General features: G+C 42.2%; 1 protein-coding gene across 8 annotated transcripts in view; it reads left to right on the top strand.

The window, feature by feature from the left end:
- The window catches only part of LCLAT1 (lysocardiolipin acyltransferase 1), a 159,342-nt gene that overhangs the window by 81,680 nt on the left and 65,006 nt on the right, over positions 1 to 12,656 (top strand). For all 8 annotated transcript variants that reach the window (XM_081067982.1, XM_081067986.1, XM_081067980.1 and 5 more), the window contains one exon: positions 12,129 to 12,275. In XM_081067982.1, the coding sequence (XP_080924108.1) occupies positions 12,129 to 12,275 (147 nt within the window). The remainder of the gene's footprint in view (positions 1 to 12,128; positions 12,276 to 12,656) is intronic.

Raw genomic sequence — 12,656 nt, 5'->3', positions numbered from 1 at the left:
TCTGGAGGTTTCTTCTGTTCTTTTATTTGGGACATTTTTCTTTTTTTTTCCCATTCTGGCTGACTCTGTGTTTGCTTCGGTGTATTAGGTAGATCCCTTAGGGTTCTCAGTCTTTGCTGGGTGGTCTTATGTAGTATGTGTTCTTTATATTTGACTTGTCCTTTATATTTGACCACTTCCCTATTCTCCTGTGCGTGTGCTCCAAAGGTGACCCTTGTGTTGTGTTTGTTCTCTTGTTGAGCTTTAATTGCTTTTGGCTTGTCAGTAGGTGGGATTGACTTCTAGGCTGTCTAGTTGTGAGAATTGGCTCTGCCCACAGTGGATGAGCTGCTGCATGAGGGTTGACCGCCCAGATGAGACTTGGCCCCTATGGGCTCTTGTGCCTGTAGAAAATTCCCTCTGGGTGTGTTACTTGTAGGTCAAACCCAGTAATACTCTGGTTTGGTCTGGAGTTGGCCTCTGGGTGTGTGTAGGGCCCTGGTGTAGGGCAATTTCAGAACAAAACAAATCAACAAGCACAACAGCAACAACAACAAAGAAAAAACTAAATATACTCACATGTAAAAAGAATTGACAAGCCACACTCAACACAGGCAAAAATATCAAAAATACACACACACACACAATTCAATAAAAAAAAAAAAAATGGAACGAGGAAGGAAAAGTAGGGCAAGGAAGAGAAAAAAGAAGAGAAAAAGAGGGGAAATGTATATATATGTACATACAATATATGGTAAAAATGATAGTCATACAAAAAACAAAAAAGCTTTTTGTCTTAAGCCCACCAAACAATCTCCAGGTTGTCCTCTGTTGTACAAAGAGTCCTCTATGTCTTGTGCAGGCAGAGCCGGCCATCTGGCGCCCACAGTGACCCTGGCATTGCAGTTCTAGATGAGTGGGGCTATGAGGTGTGGTTGGTAGTTTCTACACAGTCAGTGCACTTTCTGCTCTGGCCTGCACATACGTACACTGGGAGCGTCACCACGAGCTACTGGGACGTGGGCTTCTTCTCTGTGCACAGGTCTTAGGGCACTTCTTCCGTGGGGGGTGTGGAGGCCTTGAGATTTCTGAGCCACTGAAAGCCCAGAGCTGCCTCTGCCCCCTGCTGTTAACCCCTGCATGTGTCTCTGCAGCTGTAATTGTTTTGCCGCAGCAGCAGCCCAGAAAAGGCGGGGGCTGGGAAGGGAGGTGTCTGCCATCTCCCAGCCTCTTCCCTAGGTCACATTTGCAACGCGGCTTTTTCCAGGTCCTGAGCACTACGGCTCCTCTGTCATCTGACATACTCCTTAGTTCAGGGACCAGCTAGAGACTCTGGAAGGGCGGGGGCAGGACTGCTGTGGGAGAGTGGGATAAAGGGCCCAGGTATGGCTTTTGCTTTTTTGTTTGACCTAGGGTCCAGCTGGAGATCTCCGATGAGGTTACTGCCTCAAACATGGGATAAGCTGCTGTCTCTGCAGGAGAGATCAGCTGTAGGACGCAGAGAAAGAGCCCACCTCCTGGCTCTTGTAATCTCTGTTCTGTGTCCTCGGGCCCCCGCATCTCCACAGCCATGGATGCGGGCGCAATCTCCACTCTGCTCCCTTCCCTCTTCCCCTGCTCACCCAGTTTGCCCACCTTTGAGTAAGCCTTGTACGAGCTTCTTAGCTGTTCTGTGTGAGGAGCAGAGAGTCCTTTGATGGGTTGTACATGTTCAATTTGTGGTAAGTCCCAGAGGAGAACTTAAGAAGACCACATCGCTGCCGTCATTCCTCTAGACTCCATTCTTTGATTCAGCTGAGCTGGTGGTAGGATCTCAAGCTGGACGAGGACTGCGCTGAATGGAGTGTTAAACCATTGGGTTTATTCCTGCTCTGTGCTCCAATGCACTTCAGGGAAATGTTCCATTCTCACCAATGATGGTGACCCAGCCATGCTCTGACCTCTGAGGAGAATGGGATGCAGGGCGGTTGGCAGCTAATGTCACTTTAGAGATACACATCTTTAGACAGTGCTGGAATCATGGGGAAGAGACGCGCTATTTCCGTTGGCTGACAGGATATGACGTCATCCGGTGGCAGTTGGTGGCCGTCTTGCTTTCATAAAGGGAAAGACCACCTGAGAACGCCACCACAGAGGGAAGGACACAAAGCCAACAGGTCAGGGGAGATGATTCCTGTTGACATCACTGAGTACCCAGAAAGGAGAATCTCTCACGGAAGCCCCTGTGGACTTCCTGTATTATCTCATTGGCCAAAACGGTGTCATGAGTCCTTGCCTCATCCAATCGCTAGCAGGGGGTTGGGGGAGGGGAGCGGTTGCCATAACCGACTTGGACCAACTGTGATTCCTTCCAATTGCGCGTCCACAGGAAGAAGGCAGCATGTGTGCTCTGTGGGCGAGCACCACCACCCTGCCACAAAGGAGACGTGGACAAGGGAGTTGAGGGCTCAAAGCCAAGGGAACAAAGGACCAAGTGGGTACACCGTGCAAAGGTGCAGAGTTGTGCCAATTAAGTTCAACTATTACATCACTCCGCGCTCCTCAAACTGAAGGATGCAAAACAAGGTTACCCAATACATCTTTCTGAAGCAAGACATTTATTGAAAGGTTAGAAAAGCAAGTTACTTTCATAAGAACCATCCATCCCCTTCCCACAGTGCAGGGGAGGGAAGAAGGGCCCAAGGAAAAACCGCCCAGTCTCTGAAGTTGCACCCAGCTGGGGGCCGAAGTGGTAGACCTGCAGCGAGGGTGGTCCCTTGTCTGCCAGGGAGCTCCAGGCTCTCCTCCAAGGAGGTGCTTCTAAAGGCCTCAGCCCCTAAATATCCAGGTCAGCCCCTAAAATGCAGGGAGCCTGGCTTGACCTCCCCAGAGTCTTGTTCAATCCCTGCCATTGCCTACCAGAATCTAAAGGGGCTTTACCTGATTCGGTTTGTAGTACCCCTTTTTTGGTGGCAGACAAAAGATCTTCCTAAAAATGTTCAAGCACCTCCTAGCCATGCGCCACCGGCCCTGTTTATTTTCTTCTTTGTTTCCACAGCTGCTGGTGGTGCTGTGGCTGGAGAGAGAGTCTCCAGGGTGACACTGGGGTGCTGGTCTAAGGATGGTGCTGTTGGAACCAGGGATGAGCTCTGGAATGGCTGTCCTGGACCCTGGTCTGTGCTTGGGAGTGGCGGTCGTGGATCCTTGACTGGTCTCAGGAGTGGCCGTCCTGGAGCCTGGTCTGTGCTCGGGAGAGGCGGTGCTGGTGCCTGGTCTGTGCACGGGAGTGGCCGTCCTGGAGCCTGGTCTGTGCTCAGCAATGGTGGTGCTGGAGCCTGGTCTGTGTTCGGGAGTGGCGGTGCTAGTGCCTGGTCTGTGCTCGGGAGTGGCGGTGCTAGGGCCTGGTCTGTGCTCGGGAGTGGCAGTGCTAGTGCCTGGTCTGTGCACGGGAGTGGCTGTTCTGGAGCCTGGTCTGTGCTCGGCAATGGTGGTGCTGGAGCCTGGTCTGTGTTCGGGAGTGGCGGTGCTAGTGCCTGGTCTGTGCTCTGGAGTGGCAGTGCTAGTGCCTGGTCTGTGCACGGGAGTGGCCGTCCTGGAGCCTGGTCTGTGCTCGGCAATGGTGGTGCTGTGCTCGGGAGTGGCGGTCCTGGAGCCCCAGCAGTACTTGGGAGTGGAGAACTTGGGAGTGGCGTTCCTGGGCCCCCTGCTGGCCTCAGGACTGGTGGTCTTGGCTCCTGTGCTAGATGGGCAGATGGTGGTCTTGAATTCAGTAATGGTGGAGCTGGACTCCAGGGTGTCTGAAGGAATGCCAGACTCTTGGGCCTTCTGCGCTGGCTTGTGGTCCGCAGGCTGCTGATCTGCCTTCTGGGAACTGGACCACTCTGGTTGACCTTCCTGGGCTGGGGAGGGACTGCAGCTCTGGAGCTCAGGAGGACGGAAGGGCTTGACTTTGATGGTACGATATGAGCATTTTGGGTTTTGTCTGAGTAAGATGTAATACGTGGCCTTGATGTTATTGTAGGTGTTGCTTGACAGTGTGTCCTTGATGTCTTGCTGATGGAAGCCCAGGTTCACCATCTGCTCTATTACCCTGGGCTCTATGACGTTGGGTGGCTCAACATACGGTTTCAGTTCTTCCTCTTGGTCCATATTGAGCCAAGGATCTGGCATGATGTCCTTCAGGTTTTCTCTATGCTCAGGTCTGGGTGTGAGCAGTTTTTTGAGGAGATTTTGTACTTTGATGGATAGATAAGATGGCATATCATACAGCCCACGGTCTAACCTCTCCAGCAGCTCTTCCAAGCTGATATCCTCGAAAGGGATGGTGTCCGTGAGCATCTGGTACAGCATTACTCCCAGGCTCCAGGTGTCCGTGGCACAGCCATTATATATTTTGCCTAAGAACAGTTCTGGGGCTGCATACAGGAAACTGCCACAAAACGTGCTGAGTTGGTGGACATTGGAGGAAGCTCCAAGCCCAAAGTCTGTAAGTTTAGCGTTCATGTGCATGTCTAACAGCACGTTTTGTGGCTTCAGGTCCCGGTGAGCAATGCCCTTCTCATGGCAGTAGTGCACCGCCGACACCAGCTGCCGAAAGACGCCACGGGCCGTGTCCTCCGACATGCAGCCATGGTTACGCAGGTAGTTCATCATGTCACCTCCGGGCACGAGCTCCATGACTAGGTAGAGGTATTCTGCCGAGCTGATCACGTGGAAAAGCTGGACGATGTTAGGATGGTGCAGGTCTTCCATGCAGCGGACTTCGTGTAGGAGAGATCTGCGTATTTTCTTGGAGACCCCATGTTTGATGATTTTCACAGCCACCTTCGTCTTGGTCAGAATGTGCTCGCCCAACACGACCTTGCCAAAGGCGCCCTTCCCGATGATTTCCTGGAGCTCGTAATGGGCACTGATGGGCCGCTGGTCAACGCGGATGTCTCTGATGTCACGTGCCATGGTGACCCGCGAGCTACACTCACTGACACTCACTACCTCTCCAACTGTGCTACCAAACAATAACTACTAACTACGCTGACACTACTAACTATATTACTAAGTGATAATAAACAATAACTACACTAACTACGCTGACTAAATATACTAACTGTATCAACAATATTACTGTGCTAATAAACAACAATAACTATACTAACTACGCTGTATATACTAAGGGAACAAGGAGAAAACACGCTAAAAGGTCCAAGTCCAACAGGTCACCACAAATCAGCTTCCTGGGCTATAACGGACGGAAAGCTCAGCCCAGCCAGGGCCTTATATAGCAGCCTGGGGTCATTCCCTCACACTGGTGCTTTATGAGGTCAGAGCCAGAAACTGACCATCTATGGCTAAGGATAAGCCACAGTGGTTTTCTCAGTTTGGGGTTTCAAGACCCCTTTACTCTGAAAAAAAGGGGGAACCCCCCCAAAATTTTTGTTTATGTGGATTATTAAAGACTGGTATTTACTTTATTAGAATTTGAAGTCTGTAGGATACTTAAAAAAAAAGAAAAAAAGACTTGTATTAGAATGTTTTTCCAGGGGTGGATAGTGTTGCATTTTGAAAAGCCCCTAAGATGATTTGTTTCCACTCCTTCAGCCAAGAACTGGTGCTGCCCTTTGAGAAGCACTACTTGGGTGTATAAAAAAGTAACTTTTATGTAAAATGTTCATTTAAAAGGTATCTACAAGCAATTGTTCTTTAAAACTACCTTGTGCTTATTAATACCGTAGCTTAGCTGAGTAGTTCCCTCAGAAAATACTTTCAGGTGTGTATTCATTTTGGATACTTTCAGTTTTTTGTTTGTTTGTTTTGTTTTTAAATAAATGGAACCCTGTTAAAAGTGAATTTACTTCCAAAAGTGGCTACTTCATAGGCATAAAATTGGCTGGGCACAGGGGAGTCAGATTGAAATAATGCTAAGGACACAAAGTCTACAAATTTTCACCATTGATTCAATCCAGTTAATTGTTTGCACAATTTCAGTTTCACAATTTCCAGAAGTAAGTGTTGCCTATTTTTCTCTAATTATTAAATTATCATATGTTAATGTTTGATACATTGTTTAGAACAGATTTTTTGTGAATTTTTGTATCAGTTTAAAATAATCTATTTCAAATCATGGGAAAATCGTGAATATTTACTGAGTATGTTGGATCTGATCTCAGATTTCTTGAAGAGAGACTTTTTTTCTTTAAGCTCTGCCTGATCCACTGCACTGAAGCTTCGGACATAGCTGAAACTAAACCATTGGTTTTAAAACTAAACCAGTAAGCCCTTGAGGCTATGCCTCCCATCTTTCTCCATTAGCAGCACACAAAATGGAATGAAAGAAACATCTTGGAATCATTATAATTCAATGCTTTTGGATAACTTATTTATGCCATATGTTTTGTGCCAAGTGTGTTTTTTTTTCTTAAAATTCATTCGTTCAACTTTGTCTTCCTCACCAGCTCCCTGACGCCATTATCTTTCCATTAGTGAACTCTGATGCGCCTCTTCCTATGGTCTTTGATCTGTCTTGAGCCTTTGTGCATTCTTCTCGGTGGTGTTTTGGGTCCTACAGAACGCCCCTCCCCATCTCCCAACACTCTCGGGATTTACAGGGACACTCATCAATACTGAGATATTCTGAAAAATACTTCTGTTCTAATTGATACCTGCAAAGGTACCCAATTAGACACCTAACAGCTAAAGATCAAATTAGTGAGTTGGATGATCAAGACAAAGAATTTTCCTTGGACACAATGTCAAGTGAAAGGAGATGAAAAGTATGTGAGGCCAGATCCAGAAGTTTTTAAAAAAATATTAAATTTATTGGGGTGACATTGGTTAATAAAATTATATAGGTATAAAGTGTACAATTCTGTAATATCTCATCTGTGTATTGCATTGTGTGTTCACCACCCAAAGTCTAATCTCCTTCTGTCACCATATATTTGACCCCTTAGATCCAGAAGTTTTAACATCTGTCTAACAGAAGTTCCAGACAGAAAGGTTGAGAATGAAGAGGAGAAAAACATATTTTCTTAAATAATGGAAGCAATATCCCCAATATTAAAGAAAGACTCATTGGAAGAGCATACCTACTGCTGAGAAGAATTAATGAAAAGTTCCATACCTAGACTCATACAGGTGAAATCTTCCAGAGGAAAGAAAATTAGGTTATCTACACAAATCAGATTGATATCAGATTTCTTACTAGCCATATTAGATGATAGAAGATAGTGGAAAATAGCTTTGAAATTCCGAGGGGAAAATGATTTGGCATCTTGAATTCTGTTGTTAGCCTTACTAACCTCTAATATTGAGAACAAACATACATTTCAGGAATGCAAAGACTCAAACCATTTTTTGAAAGATATTCCTTCAGGAGGACTAATAGGAGGACATAGGCTACAAGAAACAATGGTAAGCAAAGAAGTCAGCAAACGTAGAGTCAAGTCTAAACAATTTAAAATGTTTCTGTGAAGCATGAGGAATATGTGAGTAATAATGAAATAATAATGATAGCCATTTTGGGGAACTATTGGATAGTTCTACAAATTTTGGAAGAGGGACAAGAGGAAACCATATTTTTTTGTTTGGGGAAGATTATTATTTAATTCAATGTTGATAGAATTATGTAAGTTTAAATGTCAAAAATGGAAAGGTTAAAAAAAATTTAAGGATGACCACTAAAAGAACAAAATAGGGTATACAATTTCCAAACCACCACTAGAGTAGGGGTCTGGAAACTGTTTCTGTAAAAGGCTAGATACTAAATATTTGAAGCTTTGCAGTAACTACTTCGCGGTTGCACAAATTCCTCTCTGCCACTGTGGCACCTAAGTAGCCATCGACGATATATATAAACAAATAGGTGTGGCTGAGTCCCAGCCAAACTTTGTTTATAAACACTAAAGTTTGAATTTCCCATAATTTTGCATATTACAAAATGTTCTTGTGCGCCATACAAAGATAGATTTGCTCCATAGTTTGCTGACCTCTGCATTACAGAGCAAAGGAAGTGGGCAAAGAAAACTTAATTTTAACAAAAAACAGAAAAGAGGAGAAAAGTGGGCCTGAAACCATAAGGAAATTAACAAACAAGAAACGTAAGTTGGGAAAAGGAAAAGAAAAACACAGTGATCGGAGTAAAGTTTTCCAGTAAAGACACGTTCTCAGATTGGATATATCCTAAATGATAATGGTACTAGGTCATGACATATCTCTATTACAGAACAGTGCTATTTAAAGTGTGATTCATACAACAGGGTCAGTTAGCAAACTGTACAGAACTACAGTGGTCGAAAACTTTTCAAGTGTCGTGACACTGTTATAACTTCCAAGTGTGTGATCATCTTTCTACTTATTTATTGTATTTTACTAAACTGTCATTCAATACTTGTTTGGAAATTAAAAACAGAAAACTGGTTTGAGAAACACTATTAGAGAAGACAATGCAGGTATTAAGAAAATGAAGTAGATCCATATATATAGACACATTTTTAAAAAGCAAAATATAGGCCAGTATAGAGGTATGGTTCAATGTCCTTTTTAAAAAAAAAACAATACCAATCATATATGTAGTGAGTTTTTAAAATCAAAGAACAATTCACTTCAAATTGTTAACCGCGATTACAAAAATGATGTGATTGGGTAGGATGGGGTTGAAGGACATGATAATGAAGGAGTATTTGCATGTTCTATTTTTCATGGCATATACTTTTGATTTTTTATAGCAATGTTTTAATTTATTGTGTATAATGTAATCTTTTATTAAATCAATGACCTCTTGATCTTTTCAATAAACGGTTCTTGTCAATTGAATATCCATGTGGAAAACAAGAACCTTTAACCTCTACCTCACACCCTATTCAAAAATTAATTTGAGATGGATCATAAGCCAAAATGTGAAAGTTAAAACTTGGTAGAAGAATATGTGGAATAATGTCTTCATGACTTTTAAGTAATCAAAGATTTCTTTAACAGGACACCAAAGCACCAAGCACAATGAAAAGATTTATAAATTGGGCTTCATTAATACTAGATGTTAGATTTATAGCAAGATAGCATTTAAGGGGAGAAAATGCAAGCTACAGATGGAATATGTTTAGTATATTACATATGTGAAACCTAGAGTTATATAAATTTTTGCTGTGTGTTTATTTGATGAAAAACTTTATATCCTACAAGTTAATAAGAAAAAGATAATCTCACTGAAAAATGGGCAAAAAGTTTGAAGAGGCATTTCACAAAGAAGCTATCCAGGTGGCCAATTTGCATATGAAAAGGTTCTCAACATCATTAATCCTAAGGGAAGTGCAAATGAAAACCTGGATCACATGGCTAAAATTTTAATTTAAAGGACTCCTAAGACCTAGTGTTGATGCTGCTACATTGTGGTGTCATACATTGTGGTGTCATACATTGTGATGTCATTTGGTACAATCACATTGAAAACCATGCTGTCTGCTGAAGCTGGACACACAGTAATCTTGTGATACAACAGCTCCACTCCTGAGTGTTCACTCAACAGAATAGAGTGTTTGTATTCAACAAAGATGGGTACAAGAATATCTGTGTTCACTTATTCCTGATAGCCAAGAAACCTCTCCATCAAAAGTATAAATAATTTGCATTATTAATATATTAATGTGATTGATGCCTGCACAGCAATACGTAGAAGGAAATACTGCTACACATAACATGGGTAAATCTCACTGGCATAATACTGAGCAAAAGGAGCCAGAGACAAAAGAACACCGACTGTGTGGTTTCATTTATACGATTCATGGTTAAAGAAGTCAGGAGAATGGTTTTGTTTGGCAGCGTATTGACTGGCAGGGGAGCGCATAGGAGCATTCTGATATGCTGGCAATGTTCCGTACTTTAATCTGGATGGGCCCACACACATATCTGAAACAATTCATTAAGCTTTACACCTACACACTTAGTATCTGCATCAGTTACTGTTTTACCTCAATAAAAAGGTAAAAAACAGAGCCCAACTTTCTTTACCCCCTTGTTTGAAATTTTGTCATTATCATATACCAAATTCGTAACACATTTAAGGGCCTTTCTTCTTTCTTCTAAAGAGAAGTCTTGCATTGTTTTTCATTTGTCAGAACACATATACTATTCTGATTTAATCATTGTTTCTTCATAATACACTTAATGAGTATATTTAATGGTGTGAATCTTTCCTACTAGTCTTCTATTTCAAAAGTATCTTGGATATTGTCACCTCTTTATTGTCATGGATAATCTTTAGAATCATATGGCCAATTCCTCATACCGTTATACCATTGGAATTTTAATTGTAATTGCATGAAACTAATAAATTATAAATTTGGAGATGATTAGTATGGGGATTGAGTTCAGAAACATTGTATGTCTCACCATTTCCTCTCAGTTGTGCAGTTACGTAGCCGCCTTCATGTGTCTGCAGGGTTTCTCTTACATTTTTGTTTTGCTGTTGTGGATGGGAACTTTGTTACATTTTTGTGTTCCTTGATATATATAATATCTTTGATATAACTATTATTAGAACTTCTTAATCATCATCATAATAGCTGTTTATTGAATACTCGGTGCTAAATAATCTTATTTACTTCTTATGATAGCCCCTGTCAGGTAAATACTATTGCAGTATTATGCCCATTTTCACATTTGGGGGCAACGAGGGACAGAGGCTTCAGGCTGAACAGCTGGTCTGTGATTGGAACCCAGGCAGTCTCACTCCAGAGTTACGCTGCCTTCAGACACTGCACTCTTGGTGTAGGTGTCTTCGGGGGAAGGAGAGGAGATGTGTGGGAGGGGCAAGTGTGGGGTCAAGTCCAGTACTGGTGGATATGACTGACAGCACAATTAGATGTGTATCAGCAGGACCCATACTAAGGCGGACTTGGGGGTGTATGCTTATTTCTGTTTGTAGAATGCAGTATTCTCGTTTGGACTTATTCAAACCAAATAAAGTTCTACAGTTTTTCAAATCGTTAACAGGTGATTTGATGACAGTTTTCTATATTCTCAGGGTACTACTGTATTTACCAAATGACGATAGTTATTATTTTACATGTGTTCTTTGTTTGCACGAACTACTACTCATCCCCCTCTAGCTGAAATAGTGAAAAGTCTATTGTAAAGTTACACATGGCAGTGAGAGAGATGGATTCTCGTGGATGTCCAAGGGGTGAATCCATAAACTGGCCAGCGCTTGTGGAGACTAAAACTGTCTTGTTCTGAATCAAACTTAGCTTTAGGCACCTCAGCAGCAAGATTGTTTTAGATCGTCACTAGAATATGCTATCTTTATCTCGCCTCAGTTGCTGTCTCTGTTACCTGCTTTTTTGTTCATCCATCTGCATTTGTATTACCAGCTTGTTTTCTCCATGGTCCCAGGTAAAATTTCTGAGAACATTTTATTGGTCATGATAGTACTGTAGTTGGGCCAAGCATCTCATGCTTCATAGACTACTGAACAGACTTTACATTGGCTGCCTTAAGTCAGGTATTCACCACAGCAATTCTAGTCATTTCTGGCCAGAGTGGGATGGCTGGTTGGGTGAAACATGGCTCAATTAGGGCTGCCTCTTCAGTAACAAGGTTGATTTGCCCCAGAGAAAGGGATGTGATCACAGTGTATACTCTGATTAACATGTGTAACAGCCATTGAACATTGTCCCTTTTAAATAAAAATCTAAAGATGTGGCTAACATTGAAAATAGGAGTTGAATTTAGAGACTGAATAGTACAGAAAGCAGAATATTAAAGTGTGCTTGTATACATGACTTGAGAATGGTCCTTTGTTTATTGCGTTGTAAACTGTATATCTCTTGTGGAGAGCTTGGTTACAATGTCTGTTTAGTTAGGATTGTTAAAACTTTGGATGAGTTACTGATAAATATTAGGGAAGTTTTTTTTTTCTTTGATATTTTACTAGCTAGGTTTGGCTCGAAAAAGATTTTTTTGAGAATTTTGCAAACCCCAGAATTTAGCAAAGTCCTTTAAGAATATTCTCCGGCATATGTGCTATTTAATCCAAGATCAGTGCTGAATTTAAGGTATATCATGAGATGCTTATTATGATAGGAAATTATCTGTAGTTAAAAAAACTGAAATATTATGTTCAATAATACATAGTTATTGACAATAAAATTGCATGTAAATACTTGTTAAATTGATCCTAGGTTGGGCCATGCAGGCTGCTGCCTATGTCTTCATTCATAGGAAATGGAAGGATGACAAGAGCCATTTTGAAGACATGATTGATTATTTTTGTGATATTCGTGAACCACTTCAGCTCCTCATATTCCCAGAAGGGACTGATCTCACAGGTAAGATAGCCTGGGTTTGGATCACAGAATTTTAGAACATGAAGGAACTTAAAAATCATGTAGTCTAAACTTCGTACTTTTCAAATGAAGTAACCGAACCCCAAGAAGATTAATGTCCCACCCCGATGGTCACTGAGTCAGTCAGCAGCACATGAGAACCCAACATTCCTGGTCTCCAGTCCATAGGATTTATGATGGGCAACCCCAAGAGATCACTGTTGTTCATATTTGCCAGCCTGGAGCTTTGTATGTTGAGTGAATACTGAACATATTTTAAATATCAGCCTTTTATACAATTTTATATAATTTGTATGGAACCACGGAAAACTGACAGTCAAAGCAATCTTGAGGAAGAAGAACAAAGCCTAGTTTTAAAATCCC

Source organism: Rhinolophus hipposideros (genome assembly GCF_964194185.1).
Source record: "Rhinolophus hipposideros genome assembly, chromosome: 12".
In the NCBI taxonomy this organism is placed as follows: domain Eukaryota; kingdom Metazoa; phylum Chordata; class Mammalia; order Chiroptera; family Rhinolophidae; genus Rhinolophus; species Rhinolophus hipposideros.
Note: the sequence above shows the minus strand (reverse complement) of the source record. Positions and strands in the feature narration are given on the sequence as shown.